This window comes from Tamandua tetradactyla, chromosome X (genome assembly GCF_023851605.1).
Source record: "Tamandua tetradactyla isolate mTamTet1 chromosome X, mTamTet1.pri, whole genome shotgun sequence".
Classification (NCBI taxonomy): domain Eukaryota; kingdom Metazoa; phylum Chordata; class Mammalia; order Pilosa; family Myrmecophagidae; genus Tamandua; species Tamandua tetradactyla.
In genome coordinates, this window is record NC_135353.1 from 149,552,288 (window position 1) to 149,572,253 (window position 19,966).

The window sequence follows — 19,966 nt, forward strand, 5'->3', positions numbered from 1 at the left end:
AGAATTGCATTTTTAGATTGCATGTTTAGCACCTTGTAGAAATGCTTTTTCTGAACTGCGTTTTGGTTCTGGGGTGCTGCCTTGCATGGAGGGCGAAATAGAAACACATGTAAAAAACTGAGGTTGTATTTACCACTGGGTTCCTGTTCAGTGTCGCTACAGCATCACCCTGCATGCCCTTTAATGAGGCACTGCAGGAGGAATTTCTCTCAGAAGTCAGCATCAGGAAATGCTGTGTTTCTCCTCGATAGCTATTTCATTTTTTGCTTAAGGACGGTATTGACTTTGTCTTCCTCTTTGCTTTGGCTGCTGGGAACACAAAACCATTTTTATAGTCTACCTCTCTGAAATATAGAGGACAACCATATGCATTCCTGTATGCTCATTTCTTCCCTGACCTTTTTTTTTTTTAAACAAACACGTATTCCCCACCCCCCCACCCCAGATCTTGCAACTATTATTTAAAATGTAAAATTTTTATTTTTAAAGTCATCTCAATTCCTCTGGGGGAAAGAGATGGGATGTGAATAAGATATGTGATTATTATTGATGTTCTTTATAAACTCCTTAAGCTCAGCTGTCTAAGAAAAATTGATTTAGGGTATGGGATTTTTTATCTGTAAGTGAAGATAATTTTTTTCTATTATTTATAGCATCTGTGCATTTCATTGATCTAAGATGCCATTAATTATAAGATACACTTCAATTTCAGAGATGTTCAATATGAGAAAAGGCCAACGCTGATTTTAAGAGAAGTTTGTAAGACCCCTCCCAGTGTAGATTTGTTATAATGTGGGGGGAATTTACAACCAATGAAGTCTAGTATTATTTATAGCACAGAGACTTTTCTAGCTATTTGAAATTCACAGCTGTGGGGCTCAGAAGGTGGCCGGGAGGGATGGTTTGGGGGTGCTCAGTGTCACCAAGATGCAGGTGTTTACACACTGTTTTCAAAAATGGACTTCTATGGGGGACGTTGCAAAATGTGCTATTTAAAAAGACATTTAAGATAATTTTTTAACTGCGCTATTGTTTTGCTGTTAGCTAACTTCAGTATGCTTAGTCTCAACAGTTTAAAAATGGGCAAAGGACAGCTTATTCTCGGAAGAAAATACAAATGGCTAATAAACATTTAAAAATGGTCAATCTTTCTCGTAATCAAAATAATGTGAACTGAAACAACAATGTGCCATTTTTGGGTCTATAAAATTGACAGAGATAATACTCCCTTCAAGTGAGATGGCAGCTAGATAGGCGCTTTCATACATTGTGATGGGAATATAAACAGTACAGCCTTTCTAGAAGGTAATTTACCAATACGTATTAAAATGCATTCAAATCCCTGATCTAAGTAATTCGGCTCCTAGGCATCTGTCCTAGGGAAATAATCAGAGGTTCGGGATTATGTTTAGAATGTTATTTATATTAGTAAAATATCAATGACTCTTAATATTCAAAAATAGAGAAATAGAAATATTTAGATAAATTATGGTTTATCTATTCAGTGGAATGTTTTACAGCTATCAGAACTAGTGAGGTTGGAGATTATGCCATGATATGTTAAAATAACCATGACATACCAAATGACAAAAACCGTCTTTGTGGTAAGATTCCAAAGTTGTTAATATGTATATATGACATATAAGAAAGCCTGAAAAGAAGTATAGAAAATGTTCTCAATGGCGAGTATGTTTTCCTCTCTGTATTTCTCCAAACTTTCTGTAATATATATTATGATGATGATAAGAAAAAGTTATGAAACATTGACAAGTATATTTATTTTCCTATAAAGTGAGTTTAGAACTTATTCTTGTCTTTATCAATAAGCATTCTCTCTCCAGTGATTTTTTCCCCCTTTTTTTTGATTGGAATGTTGTAGGTTTACAGAAACATCACACATAAAATACAGAGTTCCCATGTAATACCCTGTTATTAACACCTTACATTAGTGTGGTACATTTGTTACATTTTATGAAAAAACATAAAACGATGCTCTTTTTAAAAGAACAGTGTTTTTAAAATTTCCTCATTCAACAAATATTTCTTGAGGATCTTCTCTATGTCAGGTACATCCCTGGGAAGTAGAGATACAGCATTGAATATGACAGACCAAGTCCTTGCTTTCTTGGATTTTCCATGGTAGGGGCCAGAGACTAACCATAAACATGCAAGTTTCCTCATCTGCTGACTTGGAACTCTCTTCTACCTGCATTCATGCCTTTGATTGAATGAGTGAATCTAGTTAATGGCATAAAATATCATTTATATACTGATGGTACTGAAGGCCTTAGAGGGAAGGTCACGGAGAGAGAGGAAAAGTGGAAACCGCCTTGGAATTGGGTAGAAGTTGGAAGCATTATTTCTATAATGCTTGATAGAAAAAGCCTAGATTGCTTTGAAGAGAAACAATTGTTGGTAGAAATATGGATGCTAAAGGTACTTCCATTGAGGCCTTAGAAAGAAATGATGAATGTGTTACTGGAAACTGAAAGAAAGGTGATCTTTGTTTTTAAGTGGCAGAGAACTTAGTGAAATTGAGTTCTGATGTTTGATGGAAGGCAGAACTTGAAAGCTATGAACTTGGTATTTATCTCGAGAGATTTCCAAGCTAAGTGTGGAAGGTGCAACCTAGTTTCTCTTGTAGCTTATAATAAAGTATGAGAGGAAAGTGATAAGCTGAGAAATGAACTTTTAAGCACAAAGAAACCGGAAAATTCTGAACCTATCCAGAGAGTGTGTTCTGAGACTAGGACCAGAAGCAGCTCCATCAGGGGCTTCACTGAGTTTCTGGTAAGAAGTTCCTAGAGAGTAGGGGTCCATGTGAGGGTTTAAAAGGCAGCCATTTCAGAGGAAGTTGGGATTGGAAATGCAGTTATACAGGAAGAATGTGTGGAAAGTCCTTCTGTCTGTTGTTTTCGATACCTGCAACTCTGTGATTGGCCACCATTACCAGCAGTTTTATGCTAAGTTCTGATTGGTAGATTGGCTTGTTTTCTAATTGGTCCAGTTGTCAGCCAGTGATGCACGTTGTAGGAGCAGAGGTTCTATCAACCATTTTTTTTGCAGTCAAGTAATGTTTGCATTATATATTTTACATAGTGCCTAATAGCTTTTGTTTTAAGTAAATATTTGACAATGTCCAATTAGTGATTCTACAAATGATATGTTCCAGTATATATATACTGTCTTCCCCTCTAAAACGGCTGATGGGAATATACTGTAGTATAGTTTATATAACCAGAACTCATGTGACAAATAGACACCATGTGCACATATAATGACTGAGTGTTCTGTTATTTTAAATTAAGTAGAAGTTTTATTATGGCCTATCTCCAAGCACATTTGAGGTCCAGGCACTTGGCCAGGGCTTCTTAACCCTTCAGAATCCTCACTCTTCGTTGCTAAACGTAAAAATCACACGTTGGGTGTATGGATGGTTCAGTGGCAGAATGTTCTCCTTCCATGCTGGAGACCCGGATCCGATTCCTGGATCATGCACCAAAAAAAAAAAAAAAAAAAAAAAAAAAAAAAAATCACAAGTGCAACCTTGGCCCCAAATTTGGAATATGGTTTCCTGTGGGGGGAGCGTCTATCTTCTGATGCTCTCCATCAGTCCAAAAGTTTAACTTATGATCTGCATGTTAAAAAACCTGGGTTTTCTTTCCAAATAAGAAATTATGTTATAAAATTGAATAGGCCTTTTCAAACTAATACCTCCTCCCTTTCTAAAAGGGCCACCCTTCACCTTTGAGAATTGCTGCCCCAGAGCCAATTCTGTTCCTTCCCTTCTTCTCTCCTCCATTTAACCATCCTCCAAACATCTAGCATCATATTACACCCGTAGCATGTGCTAATCAACACTCGATGATGTGATCTAGAATCTAAGCTGAGGCTTGCCAGTAACTATATGTAAGGCATTTGATCTGCTTCACTAAGTCTGAGTGAAAATAATCACATACTATTTTATTTTTTCAATTAGTTGGAGCTCTACTTCTCTTATCATCAGGAAGTCCAGTATCTTTTTTTTTTTTTTGCGTCCTCTTCCTTCTACTTGTCTAAGAATCCTGAGAGTTTCCTCAGTTCAAAGGGAGTAAAAAAGGTAATTGAATCTGAGATCTATCACTACTGGTGCTTCTTGCTGCTACTTAGTGTCACTATTGAAGGCAAGTCCTGGACAGTTCAGTGGAGATAATGGTGTCTACTTCACAGAGTGTCGTACAAATTAAGTGAGCCCATACATTTCAAGTGCTTAGCATATAGATGAATACATGGCACTAAGTAGGCACTTAAATGAGTTAGCTTTTATGTTATGTGTTATTGGGCCTCAGTTTTATGTCTTTTGCAGAGCTGAGACGAGCCTCCCTCTGGCAAATGGTGAGGACCAGATGGAGGCCTTGGTCCCCTGGAGGCTGGGAGATGGCCTGGAAGCTGGTTTGCCCAGTCCCTGCCCCTCCCTGGATCCTTTGGCTCTTACTTGTCTGGCAGTTGGTTTGCCCCAACATGGAGGAAGCAGAACCTGAGTGGCAATGCAACTCCTTTGAAATCAAAAGACTTATTCTGGCTAAGAGAAGAAGGAGCTTTGTGCTATAATCTTGGGTGTCTGGGCTGAGGAAATTCTGTCTCAGGTCATGGGGCTGGTTAGTGGTAGCTGGGCCTTAACCAAGGTACGCCAGCTTGCAGAGCTTGACTCTCAGCCCAGGGGCTGTTCTGCTTTACTTAGGAAGGCAATTTCCTTGAGAGTAAGGCTGCAGCTGCCTTATTTTTGTATGCTCTTCATTCTAAGCACAGCGCTTTGTACATAACAAGAAATACTTCTTTGTATCAACTGTTGTTAAAGACACTTACATGCACACATATGCACATGAATATATGAACTCTCTCTGCCTTCCATCTCTTCTGAGCTCCTTTATTCACTATTTCTAGGCCACAATAATTAAGGACAAAACACACAGTACACATATACATTTTCTTCACCTTTGAGTAACTATTGTTTCTCTGCAACTTTCTAAATCTCTGCTTTAATTATCAGATTTCACATCGTCTAGGATACACCTTTCTTGGAAAATACACCTTATGTCTTTAATAAACTCAGTTACTAGCACATACAACATCTTCAAATAGTGATTTATTTTGGATCGTGTGAAACAGATTCACCATCCACATTTATTGAAGTATAATGAATCATTAATATAAGTTAATCCTTTGCCAGTGGGTGGTTAATCCATTCACCATTTGGGTTGTTTCCTGAAAGTTCATTCACTAGTCAGTTTGCTCGTTTTCTGGGGGAACTACATCATCCATTATTATATCACAATATATAGCATTATATGTTATGATATATAATAATGAATAATAATAGCAGTAGTAATAATTGCTACAATTTTTTGAGCCCCAGGCACTTTACATACATTATCTCTATTTTTCACAACACATCTGCAAGACAGGTACTATTATACCCAATTTAAAGATGAAACTGAGGTTCAAGTAAGTTAAGGAACTTGCTTTAAGAGCACACAAGGTCAAATACATTTCTTGACCTACCTACAGCTCCTGCTAGAAGGGCAATGACAGGTCACTCATGACCTCACTTGCCTCTCCTCCTCCCTACCCAGCCATACCTGGTGGGCTCCAGAGTTGGTGCCTGGCCCGATGCCAGCCAATCCTGGTTGGGGCCTGGTTTGAAAAGATGAGCTCAGCCAATCAGATTTTCCCTTGGGAATCTGAATTAGGAAACATGGAAAGAAGCAGAGTTGGTAGAAACAGGAGCTGGGTCTGAAAGGCTCAAACAATAGTTGTTGAAGGAGTATGGTGAAGGGAAGCCAAGGGAGGTTGAGGAGGCCATGATGGGCCGCATTCAAGCTTAAGTTATGGGGGAGTGGAAAGCAAGCAGAAACTCTAATGTAGTGGAAGGATATAGAGTAAATGGAGGTGGAACAGAAAGAAGCACATGCAGAGAGTGGCCGAGTTGGTGCAGAGTACTCTGGTACTCTGGTGGCCACGTTCTACTCGTTTCCTCCTTTTCCCTAATTTCTGTGCCAGAGTAGCTTTAAAATAAATCTTTTATCCCTTGCTCTAACTTCAGTGAGTGCCAGTTCCATTCAGCCAGAAGAGACAAATTAGAATACACAACCAGTAAGTTCTGAAAATTTGAACCCAGATCTGTCTTTGGAGCTACACAGCCTCTCCTCTTTGTCAGTGCATCCCTTTGCCACATTACAAATGCTGCTGGTCCACCATAGTCCACAAGGTCACCTTAATTTGTGTGAGAAAGAACTGATATGGACTCACATTTTCTTTCTTCTTTTAATATTTTTATTGAGATATCCTCATGCACCATACAGCCCATCCAAAGTATACAATCAGTGGCTCACAAACATCATCACATAGTTGTGTGTTCATCACCATGATCATTTTTAGAACATTTGCATCTCTCCAGAAAAAGAAATAAAAAGAAGAGAAAAGAACTCATATATCCCATAGCCCTTATCCCTCCCTCTCATTGACCACTAGTATTGCAATCTACCCAATTAATTTTTACCTCTGGGAATCATGTCCATGTAGCAGTGGGGAGGGCAGTGAGTTCACCCTCCGAGTTGCCTTAGAGAGAGCGGACTCATGTTTTCTGAATCCTTGTCCTAAGTCTTGGCCTGCTTCCAGAGCGCTGGAGGAGACAGTAGGGTGTAAGGAAGATTCGGGAAACTGGGAGGTCTCCAGACAACACCAAGTTAACGTGTTAAGGAACACCTGTCTCTGTCTCGAAGAAACAATCCATGCAGTGATATGAGTAATGTTTACAGTTACTAGTCAACTTCGGCTTTAAAAATAGCAAGGATAATATAGTGATGACTTGTGGTGATGATATAGTTCAAGGACTACAAATGGACAGGTCTGGATTGCATTTGCCCTGTTTACTAAAATACCCTTCACTTTTTCTTCCTCTGTCTGGAGAGAGTGAGGTTTTCATTTTAAGAGACTGGCTAAAAAATACAGGGCCACTTCCTGGGCGTGCTTCCAAGTAACTACATCTTTCTCACAGGGCTCTCCAGTGGCTCAGCCCAAGCTGCTCGGGCGGAGCCTCGCAGCTGTTGTTGGCTGTTGCAGCTACCTCAGGAGCAGTTCTCTTCAGCCCACTGGAATTGCTGTGATTTTAGGCCTTCCTGGGACACGGACCAGGCCCTTGGTCTTTGTACTGAAGAGACATCCAAGTCTATGATTGGCCAGGCTAGTGTGTGTGTGAAGCACTGGGGATGTTATGCCCTGTTTCTGACTATGGCATTCCTTCCGGGTATCCCAGTCTTTTGATGAGTCTGAATGTTTGAAGACGGACTTCACTGACTGTGAAATGTTCAAAGCTGAGCATTGTGACTTTCCAAGGGCACGCAGGTATATATCTTTTTTAAAATTTTTTTTTATTAATCAAAAAAAAGAAAAGAAATTAACACAACATTTAGAAATCATTCCATTCTACACATGCACTCAGTAATTCTTAGTATCATCACATAGATGTATGATCGTCATTTCTTAGTACATTTGCATCGATTTAGGAAAAGAACTAGCAAAACAGCAGAAAAAGATATAGAATGTTAATATAGAGAAGAGAATTAAAATAATAATACTAATAAAAATATATATATATAAAAAAGGAAAAAGAAAAAAGCAAAAACCAAAAGATACAAACAAACAAACAAAAAACCATATTTCAGGTGCAGCTTCATTCAGTGTTCCAACATAGTTACATTACACTTAGGTATTATTGTGCTGTCCATTTTTGAGTTTTTGTATCTAGTCCTGTTGCACAGTCTGTATCCCTTCAGCTCCAATTACCCATTATCTTACCCTGTTTCTAACTCCTGCTGGTCTCTGTTACCAATGATATATTCCAAGCTGATTCTCGAATGTCGGTTCACATCAGTGGGACCATACAGTATTTGTCCTTTAGTTTTGGGCTAGACTCACTCAGCATAATGTTCTCTAGGTCCATCCATGTTATTACATGCTTCATAAGTTTAGTCTGTCTTAAAGCTGCATAATGTTCCATCGTAGGTATACGCCACAGTTTGTTTAGCCACTCATCTGTTGATGGACATTTTGGCTGTTTCCATCTCTTTGCAATTGTAGATAATGCTGCTATAAACACTGGTGTGCAAATGTCCGTCTATGTCTTTGCCCTTAAGTCCTTTGAGTAGATACCTAGCAGTGGTATTGCTGGGTCGTAATCCATTCTGCCATTCTATGTCTTTTGATTGGGAAATTCAGTCTATTAACTTTTAGTGTTATTACTGTTTGGATAATATTTTCCTCTACCATTTTGGCTTTTGTATTATATATATCATATCTGATTTTCCTTCTTTCTACACTTTACTCCATACCTCTCTCTTCTGTCTTTTCGTATCTGACTCTAGTGCTCCCTTTAGTATTTCTTGCAGAGCTGGTCTCTTGGTCACAAATTCTCTCAGTGACTTTTTGTCTATAAATGTTTTAATTTCTCCTTCATTTTTGAAGGACAATTTTGCTGGATATAGAAGTCTTGGTTGGCAGTTTTTCTCTTTTAGTAATTTAAATATATCATCCCACTGTCTTCTAGCTTCCATGGTTTCTGCTGAGAAATCTACACATAGTCTTATTGGGTTTCCCTTGTATGTGACAGATTGTTTTTCTCTTGCTGCTTTCAAGATCCTCTCTTTCTCTTTGACCTCTGACATTCTAACTAGTAAGTGTCTTGGGGAACGCCTATTTGGGTCTATTCTCTTTGGGGTGCACTGCACTTCTTGGATCTGCAAATTTAGGTCTTTCATAAGAGTTGGGAAATTTTCAGTGATAATTTCTTCCATTAGTTTTTCTCCTCCTTTTCCCTTCTCTTCTCCTTCTGGGACACCCACAACACGTATGTTTGTGCGCTTCATATTGTCATTCAGTTCCCTGATCCCCTGCTCAAGTTTTTCCATTCTTTTCCCTATAGTTTCTGTTTCTTTTTGGAATTCAGATGTTCCATCCTCCAGTTCACTAATTGTAGCTTCTGTCTCTTTAGATCTACCATTGTAGGTATCCATTGTTTTTTCCATTTTTTCTTCTTTGTCCTTCACTCCCATAAGTTCTGTGATTTGTTTTTTCAGATTTTCTATTTCTTCTTTTTGTTCAGCCCATGTCTTCTTCATGTCCTCCCTCAATTTATTGATTTGGTTTTTGAAGAGTTTTTCCATTTCTGTTCGTATATTCAGCATTAGTTGTCTCAGCTCCTGTATCTCATTTGAACTATTGGTTTGTTCCTTTGACTGGGCCATATCTTCAATTTTCCGAGCATCATCCATTATTTTCTGCTGGTGTCTGGGCATTTGATCAGATTTCCCCGGGTGTGGGACCCAGCTGGTTGAAATGTTTTTCTGTGAAATCCCTGGGCTCTGTTTTTCTCTTCCTGCCCAGTAGGTGGCGCTCGTGGTGCTCATCTGTCTGCGGGGCCCACCAGTAAAAGATGCTATGGCTCCTTTAACTTGCCCATCCGAATCTCGCAGTCGGCCCGGAAACCGCGCGTGGAGGCGGGGGTCGCCGGCCGCCGCGGCTTGGGGGAGTGCCAGTCCAAATTGCCCAGCTGGCCCGAGACGCCAAGCGTGGCGGGAGGGCCCCGCTATCCAACGTTCCCAGTCAGACCGGGGAGCCACGTGCGTGGAGGGGACCCCAGTTGCCAGCCTCCCCGGCTGGGAAAACGCGCACCCCTCGGGTATCTCACCGCAGCGGATTCTCCCTGCCCGTTCAGCCGTTCCAGAATGGGGTTCGCTGTCTTTTTGGTCTCTGTCGTGGCTCCGGGAGCTGTTTCGTATTGTTTCTGTTTCTTTAGTTGCTTTTCTGGAGGAGGAACTAAGACCCGCGCGTCTTACTAAGCCGCCATCTTCTCCGGAAGTCGCAGGTATATATCTTAACCTTTTGAGTTTTAGCTTCCTTTTTTATGAAATAGGGGTAGTAATACTTTTTCCGTAGGGCGTCATGAAAAAAAACATAACTTACCCGGAGTACCTCATTGGTACCTGGCATAAAGTACACGCTAAAGAGCTCTTATTATTTCTGAAGCATCCGTCGAGAAAAGAGATTTCAACGATGGTGTCCCTGGCTTTATTTCTAACAGTATAATATTTCTCTGAAAGACTCTGTGGATACGTTCTACTTCTTCATCATGCCTCTGTGGCCAACGGAAATAAAACTTCAGGGGAAGTTGGTGGCAAAGGAAAATTAGTCAGAATATATTCCCTTTCTCTTTTTTCCTTCTAGACTCTGACTGCACCCGCCCCATTTGCAGATGAAACCAGCTGCCAGTGCCAAGCTCCCCACGAAAGACTGACCATTGCTCAGGCTCGCTTAGGAACACCAGGTGAGGATGTACTTGTTGTTCCTTTAATGGGCCCTGTCTTGACAGTTAACATATCCAAAAGGCCCAGCATTATTTGAGCACCATCTGTTTTCAATCAGGAGGTTGGGTTTACAGATTAAGTCACAGCACAGAAAGGTAAATATCAACATTGATACACTAGACCAACCAAAGTAACTAAATAAAAGGTGCAACAGAATACAGGAATTTGAGCCCCACCTCTGTACTAGTTCTACAGTCTTGGGCAAAGTGTGAAAACAATCTGAACCTGTTTCCCTAGGTGCAAAATGGGGATGGTGATACCTGCTTCACAAGGATTTTGTGAGAAATAGATTTGGTTAAAAGTTCAAAAGCATTTTGTTAACTGAAAAGGCTTATTCGAACCTAAGCTACTATAATAATTACCATTTGTAAAAGCTTGTGTGTGCTTTTTTAAAATAAACGTTTGTGTTTTTAAAGAGTTTCTCCAAGCATGTGTAAATTAAAGAGAGTGGGCTCTGCTATAAAAGTTTGTTCATTCATTCATTCACTCCTTTAGCACATATCAGAGGATGGATATAGACGAGATTTAAAAAGCATTATAAGGGACTCAAACAGATACTTGCATACCAATTTTCATGGAAGTATTATTCACAATGGCCAATAGGTGGAAATGCCTCAAGTGCCCATCACCAGATGAATGTATAAACAAAAGGTAGTATAGCCATACAATGAAATATTATTCAGCTGTAGAAAGGAATGAAGTTCTGATCCTGCTACAACATGGATGAACTTTGAAAACATTATGCTGAGTGAAATAAGTCAGGTACAAAAGGGCAAATATTGTATGATTCCACTTATATGACTTAGATTATACATATTTGTAGAGACAGAAAGTAGGTTACCATGAGCCAAGATGAGGGTGTGGTGGGAGTGGGCAAATGGGGAGTTATTACTTAATGGATTCATAGTGTCTGTTTCGGGTGATGAAAAAGTTTTAGTGATTGGTGGTGTTGATGGCAGCACAACATTGTCACTATAACTAATGCCACTGAATTGTATACTTAAAAATGGTTAAAATAACAAGTTTTATGATATATAAATGTTCTAGTTTGAATCTGTTATGTACCCCAGAAAGGATTATGTTCTTTTAATCCATTCTCATGGGGGCAGACCTGTTGTGGGTGGGACCTTTTGATTAGATTGTTTCTATGTAGATGTGACCCTTCCAATTCAAGGTGGGTCTTAATCCTTTACTGGAGTCATTTGAGAGAGCTGAGGGAGAGAGAGAGCTTAGAAATGTCCCGGGAGAAACAAGCAATGACCTACAGAATCCCAGAGACATTTTAGAGAAAAGGACTGACAGACATCGCCATATGTCTTTGCATATGACAGAGGAAACCTGATCCCATTGGCCTTTCTTCAGAAAGGTATCCTCTTGTTGATGCCTTAATTTGGACATTTCCATGGCCTTAGAATTGAACTTGTAACTTAATAAATCCCTATTGTTAAAAGCCAACTCATTTCTGGTATATTGCATTTCAGCAGCTTTAGCAAACCAAAACAAAAATATGTTACCACAATAAAAAATAAACAAACTATAAGGTATCACCTCCATTTCCCAAAATCTGTCACTGCAATTAAAGAGACAAGACATCTAGATATGAACTATAAAGCACCAGTAGCATGCATGCATGGGCTTAAGAGTTAAATACTGCCCCACATGATAAATGACAGTTTATTGAAGGGCAAATTCATTTGGCCTGGAGCAGACAGGCAAAGCTGCAGGGAGGTCACAGACTTTAGTATATATGTTTGGGAGAAGATTTATACTCTTTGGGCAGAATATGGAAGCGTATTCTGGGCAAGCAGAACAGGAGGTGAAGGCAAAGAAGCAGCGAGTTGTGTAGGAGTAAACGAGTGGTGTTTCTGTTGATTGGTATGGAGCAGGGCAGCTTTGAGCTATTTAAGATGATATAGTTCCCATGTTTATATAGATCTACTTCTAGATGTTTTATTCTGGTGTACTGATCTTTATTTCTATCTCTGACAGTACCTCACTGTCTTAGTTAACTTGCCTTTATTGAATGTCTTTAAACTGGGTAGAATGTAATAAGGAGGAGGGGTGATATGGGGTATAGGATATTTGGGGTTTTCCTTATTTCTATTTCTGGAGTAGTGCAAATGTTCTAAGATTGATCATGGTGATGAATGCACAACCATATGAAGGTATCTTGAACCATTGTATACTTTCGATGTATGGTATATGAACTCAATAAAATTACATCTGAAAAAAAAAAACCTAAAGGAAAGATGGCATAACACAATGATCCCACTCACCATTTCAGAAAGAACTACCAACCCAAACTTAATAGAACCTATGGAACAAAAGACAGTTTGCTTAGATAGTAATAATAACTAATATTTATTAGGTCCTTACTCTATATGAAGTTCTTTATATGTACTGGGTCATTTCACTATCACAACTCTGTGGTCAGTATTTTTAGGATTTCACAGGTGAGGAAATTAAGCCCAAGAGCATCAGAGCTAATAAGTGGCAGTGGTTCTCACTAGAGCGTGCATCAGCATCACCTGGAAGGCTTGTTAAGATGCAGATTGCTGGGCCCCACCATCAGGGTTTCTGATTCGTCCACCTAGGATTCGCCTCAAGAATTTGCATCTCTAACAAGTTCCCACGTGATGCGAATACTCTGGTGACCACACTTTGTAAACCACTGGTAAATCGTAAAGCTAGGGTTTGAACTCAAACTTGTTTTGGATTAGGGTTTGAGTACTTAACCACGACACTCTACTTTCTCTTCAAGAATAGCCTTTGAGAGGTGAAGTAAGGTGGAGGAAGGTGAGCTTCTTTTGAGAAAAGCCAGATGCTCGGGAGGTGGTTCAAGCCAGCTAAGCCTGTTGATCCCAAACTTTAGTGTGCAGAGAATCATCTGGTAGCATGATAAAGAAGTAGCTTCCTTGCTATCCATCCCCACCCCCAAATTTAGAACAAGTCCCTGGCATCTGTGTTTTTAGCCAACAGTGCACTTCATTCTGAAGATGGTGGTCTACAGACCACACACTGAGAAATGCTGACTGAGCAATAAATTCAAGGCGGGCAAATGAAAGTCCAGGTGGTTATGGAGAGAATAGATTTGACCTAAAATTAAAGGATGAGTTTCATGCTCATAACAAACAGTAAAGGACGCTACTTTTTTAGAGAAAGGAAAGGGAAATAGCATTTACTATATATCTGCTAGATACAATGCTTTTATTCTCACTTAGTTCTTACGAAGACCAGGTGAGATGGCTGTTATGATGTCCTTTTTACAGATGAGGAAAATAAGGCTTGGCAAACTTTAAAGTAACTGGTAAAATATCCTAGTCAACTGACTTGGTAGAGCTAGGATTCTACCTCAAGTCCCTTAACATCAAACTCATGCTTTGTCTACTGTAAGAGGCCACTTCCAAGACCACGGTAATGAAGCAAAACACACTCAGGCTTTGAATTGGAGCGTGGAAGGTGTGTGAACTAGACAGACAGGCAGTAGCTGTAATTATATGCATTGGCAGGACTGTCTGCCAGGTTCACTGCTGTTTTATTATGCTCTAGTGAAGTACTTGTCATGTAGTGTTTGCTCAATAAATATTTGTTGAGGGAATGAATAAGTGAATGAGTGAATGAATGAAAGCTTAACACAAGAAAAGAAGCTCGTCCTCTGGAAATGGAGAGAAGTATAATCTGGTCTGATGTTTTGAAGCATCGAACTAATTAGGTGAGATTGGATACCTGCATGTTGTCTAACCCCCAAGAAATTTAAACTCTGAAAATCAAGCTAGAATAAAATGATGGTGTGTTTTGAAATAGCTGTGTGGTGGGCTCTGGACAACTTGGGTCACTGCAGGAGGATAGAAATGGAGCAAAGGTAGACTCCTGGTCTTTAGAAGAGAAATTCTCCGCCTCTTAAGTGGTGGCACTGGGAAGTTATCCAAGAGAATTTGTGATGTTGAGGGGCTCCTGGCTGGGGAAATTTCTGTGAATAATTTCTTGATTTAGAACTTTGAACATCAGTGTTAAGATGTGATAAGAAGTTAATTCTTTGATTACCTGGAAGACACACATTGGTTTTAGGCCACTCTCTGATAACTGTTGTTATATTAGAGTGGTGTTTCTCAAACTTTATTGTGCTTAGAGTCACCTGGAGGGTTTGTTAAAATACAGACTGATCAGTTCCATGCCCAGAGTTTCTGATTCAGTAGATCTGGGGTGGGACCCCAGAATTTGCATTTCTAGTAAGTTCCCCAGTGATATTGATATTGTTGGTCCTGGGACCATGCTTGGAAAACCACTGCTTAAGAGAAACAGTTCACAGTGGTTGGAGGGAGTGACAAGGAGATCATCCAAATATTATAACTGTTGAAGAATCATGCTGTTAGTAAAGCTCAGAGTTAAAAAAAAATCTTGCTGCTTGACTATTATTTAAGAAGCAAAAATATCATTACTTGTTTTTTGAAGGGTTTGGTAATTGTCAAGAGAAGTAAGCACCCACCTTTTTGGTAATTGTGATACTGTCTTGAACATTCCATCAAAAGGCAAAACAGTTCCAACAAGTTTGGAACTTGTTGAGCATGTTAGATGTATATATTCATGTCTTTCATTAAATTGGGGAAGTTTTCGGCCTTTATCTCTTTGAATATTCTTTCTGTCCCTTTCTCCTTTCTCCTCCTTCTGGGACTCCCTGAATGCACATATGAGTTTGCTTGATGGTATCCCGTAGGTTCCTCAGGCTCTGTTGAAATTTCTTCGTTCTGCTCCTAAGACTGATCATTTGAGTTGTCTTTATTTTCAGGTTCATTGATTCTTTTTTCTGCCAGCTCCAATTTGCTATTGTGTCCCTCTAGGGAATTTTTAATTTCTGTTACTGTGGTCTTCAGCTGTGTTTTTTTCCTTTTCATAATTTTGTTTCTATATTCATATTCTCTTTGTGTTCATTTATCATTTTTCTGATTTCCTTTAGTTCCTTGTTCATGTTTTCCTTTAGCTCTTTGAGCACATTTAGGACCATTTTTTAAAAAGTCCTTGGTATGTCCCTGGTCTGCTCCTCCTCATTGATGGTTTCTAATGCTTTCATCTCCTTTGTCTAGTCCATTGCCTCCTGTTTCTTTGTATGTTTTGTAATCCTTGTTTAAACCTGGAAATTTTGATATTTTAAAACATTATTGCTGGAATTTAGACTCTGAGACATCTGTTCTTAAGCTTGTATCCAGCTAGTGCTGACAGAGCTTTTTTTGAATGCCAGGAGCTAACAAAAAAAATTAAGAAGAGGGGGGAAAAAACACTTTTCCAAATCTTTGCAGATTGATCTATGTGAGCGCTCTCTTTCAGGGCTTAGCCAAACAACAAGCTTAGAGGATAGCTTTGAGGCCAAAGTATAGGGGCCTCTCTGTCTTGGTCCCAGGAATTACCCTATTTACATGGATATGAATATCCATGTAAATGAATATCCATGCTTTCCTAGGAAGCAGTTTTCTCACAGTCCTGGGCTATATGTTCCACAGCCAACAAACTCTTGCCCTGGGCAGCCACAAATTGACTGCTTTCCCACAGCATTTTGTTGAAAATGTTTCCAGTGAATTCTTAGTTCTTCTAGTTATTTATGTGGACTTTGGTTCTGCCATGTATCAAGTTATTTCTTTCTCTTTTATTTTCCACTTTAATCCCTGCCCAGAACCTCCAGTCCTTCTTTTGCTTTTGGTTCTCTGGGTTTCCATATACATTGTAGTACTGAGGGAGAAGGTGTTCATGTATAGAGTTGTGGAGGTATGAGGCATTGGTAGTATCTAGAGTGACAACTGGGTGTGCCTTACAAAAGTGACCCTGCCATCATAGCCACATCTTTTTTTTTCCCACCTTATTCACTAGACTGAACACAACCCATTTATTATGATAATCCCTCCTTGTGTCAGGGCATTGGGAGACAAATGGTGAAATAATATTACTATTGCTACGTTAACCATGAATATATATGCGAAAGTAAACTTTGAAGGGATGACCCAGGAACAATAACTGGGAAGGAGTTTAAAATATACATTGGAAAGGTAGAAAAATATGAAGAAATCATTAATGGTTCCACTAGTGTCAAGCAAACAAGTTTGGGGTTGTGCTTAGGTTCAGAAATTGTGAAAAGCATTTTATTTTGTCACTGCAGAGGACTGAAAAATGGCATCCTGCTGTCTCATAAAGCAAAAGTTACCCCGAGCTTTTCTATTGTGAAATAAAAGAACCAACTTTAAGGCCAGAAAGGAAAAGGGAAAACCATTAATAAATTCATTGTAAACTAATTTATACCGAAGTGAATAACAAGAAGTATGTTTTATAAACTCACTAGCCATATTTTATGACTTAATATAATTGTCTATAATATGTTTCACATGCTTAAGTCTGTCCAAACAGGGGCTGGGGTATATATTACAAGAGAGGTAAAGACAAGCTCTGTTAACGTTTCTTAGCTCTTTGACGTTGGTTGTATGATATTGGGTGAAGTATATGATATTGGGTAAAGTGCTTGACTTTCTTTAACCTCCTTTGCCCCTCTCTAAAATGGGAATAATAAGTCTATTTTTCACTACCTACCTCATAGAATTGGTGCAAGGATTAAGTGAAATATCATATGTACTTTATAAATTATATGTATTTTTAAGGCACTGTTGAAATGTAGGTTGTTAATAGCCATAATCAAAGTTGAATAATCACCTTTCTATTGCCTGAATATGAAGCAAATACTAGTAAACACCATGATAACATGCCCCACAATAATGTGAATATAATGGAATTGGCACCTGTCTCCTGTCTGGCCACATGGTAGCTGTATGTTTAACTTTTCAATCAACTATCAAGCTATTTTCCAAAGTGAATGTACCATTTTACATTCTTACCAGGAGTGTATGAAAGTTCCAGTTGCTCAATGTCCTCACTGACACTTGGTTTGGTCAATATATATTTTTAAATTTTAGTCACTCTAGTGGGTGTAAAGTGGTGTCTCGTTGTGGTTTCAATTTGAATTTACTTAATGACTATGATGTTGAACATCTTTTCACATGCTTATTTGCTATCTATATATTAATTTCCCTTGATGAAATGTTTTCAAATATTTGTCCTCCTTTTTAATGAGTTGTCTATTGTTGAGTTTTAAGAGTTCTTTATGTATTCGTGCTATACCAGATATATATTTTTGCGAATAGTTTCTCCTAGTTCGACTCGTCTTTTCATTTTTGTAAAAATATCTTGTGAAGAGTAAACATCTTTAAGTTTTGAAAAAGTTCAGTTTATCAATTTTGTTTTATAGTTTTGTCCTTTTGGGGGCCCTATTTCAGACATTTTTGCCAAACCCAAGGTCACTAAGGTTTTCTCTTGTTTTCTTCTAGAAGTTTTACAATTTTAGCTCTTACCTTGAGGTCTCTGATACATATTGAATTAATTTTGGGTATATGATGTGAGGTTAGCATAGTCCCCTTCACAATTCCATTATTTGTGTTGAATGACTTAAAATAATTTGGAAAGTAAAACCCAAGAAGCTAGACTAATCAGATTTCCCCCACAATATTTGTACCCTGCTCCCTATTCATGTCCATGATCTGCAGCAAGTATTCAGCATCATTTTCATGTATGCATAATTTATTATATGTAAATGATTTGAAACACAGTTGTCAATGTGTTGTATATAAACATGCATTTTATTAGAAGATCACATTTACCTGATATACCTTATTCTGACCATTCAGGATAAACAGGAATTTATTTCAAATACTTTTCTTTTTTTACACAGATCTCACCGACTTATTGCTTTTCTTTTTTATAATTTTTTAAATTAACAAACCAAAACAACATACAAACACAAACATTCTTAACATACAAACATTCCATATATAGTGTACAATCAATGGCTCACAATATCATCACATAGTTGTATATTCCTCACCATGATCATTTTTTAGACCATTTGCATCACTCCAGAAAAAGAAATAAAAGAAAAAAGAAAAAACTCATACATACCATACCCCTTACCCCTCCCTCTCATTGACGTCTAGTATTTCCATCTACCCAGTAGATTTTAACCTTTGTTCCCCTATTTTTTTCTGTACCCCTTACCACTCCCTTTCATTGATGGCTAGTATTTCAATCTACTCAATTTTTTGTAACGTTTGTTCCCCCTATTATTTATTTATTTTCAATCCATATGTTTTACACATCAAATACTTTTTAAAAAATTTATAGTTATCTGTGGGTAGAAAGACTGTACTGCCATTGTATTCATTTTCTATGATGCGTAGCAAATTACCACAGATAGTGGCTTAAATTAACACACACACATTATTTCATAGTCTTCATGGGTCAGGAGTCTGAGCCCAGCTCAGCTAAGTTTTCTGTTCAGGGTCTCACAAGGCTGTGTGTAAGTTATCACCCAGGCCTTAGCTATCATCTGGAGACTTGCTTTGTGAGGGGTGTGCTTCCAAGCTCACTCAGGTTGTCAGAATTTATTTCCTTGTGACTATCAGATCAAGGGCCTGGATTCTTGCTAGTTGTTGAACAGAGGCCACACTGAGCCCCTAGATGCTGCTTACAGTTCCTTGTCATGTGCCCCCTTCCGTGGGTCCTCCTCACAACATGGCAGCTTGCTTCTTGAAAGCCACCAAGGAAAGAGAGGGAGTCTGCAAGCAATACAGAGCTTTATACCACGCAGCATAGTGACGGCAGTGACATGCATCACCTTGCCATATTCTGTTGGTTAGATGCAAGTCACAGGTCCTACCCACACTCTTGGGGAAGGAATTACACAAAAATGTGAATGCCAGCAGGAGAGGACCATTAAGAGCCATCTTAGAGTCTGCACACCGCCAGGAAATAGTTGAGCTGATCATTGTCAAAGCTCCAGCTTCACAGGCCAGTACTTCCCAACATAGATGTACCCGAGAATCTCCAAGTGCCTTAAAAGATGTCCAGAAAATCTCAAACAAAAGATTAAAACAAATAGACATACAAACTAACAAAAAGGCCATATTCGACTAAAAAATAAGTTTTATTATAGAGAATTTCAGGCCTACACAAAAGTAGAGCAATATACGAATCCTTGACATGTGTCACCCATCCCCAACAACCACCAGTCTTGGCCCATACATGCCCCCATCTGCCCTCTCCTAAATTATTTAGAAAAAAATTATAGACTTCCTATCATTTCATCTATAAATATTTCTGTATGTCTGTCTAAAAAATAAGGACTCTTTTTTAAACCAAACCACTATAGCGTAATCTCACCTTAAAGAAATTAACACTAATTCTTTAATATCAAATATCCAGTGTTCCAATTTCTACTTGTTTTATGTCCTCATTTTATTTATTTATGTATTTGTTTATTTATTGGCACAGGCAGGCACTGGGACTCGAACCCGGGTCTCTGGCATGGCAGGCGAGAACTCTGCCACTGAGCCACCATCACACTGCTCTATGTCCTCATTTTAAAAATGTAGTTTGTTTTAACCCCAATGCAAATAATGTCCACACATTACATTTGGTTGCTGTGTCTTTTAAATCTCTTTTAATCTATAGGTCCCCCTTCCATCTCTCTCTTTCTC

General features: G+C 38.8%; 1 protein-coding gene across 4 annotated transcripts in view; it reads left to right on the forward strand.

The window, feature by feature from the left end:
- The window catches only part of PCYT1B (phosphate cytidylyltransferase 1B, choline), a 159,314-nt gene that overhangs the window by 46,729 nt on the left and 92,619 nt on the right, over positions 1 to 19,966 (forward strand). For all 4 annotated transcript variants that reach the window (XM_077144971.1, XM_077144970.1, XM_077144973.1 and 1 more), the window contains exon 2: positions 10,261 to 10,360. In XM_077144971.1, coding sequence (XP_077001086.1) covers positions 10,261 to 10,360 — 100 coding nt within the window. The remainder of the gene's footprint in view (positions 1 to 10,260; positions 10,361 to 19,966) is intronic.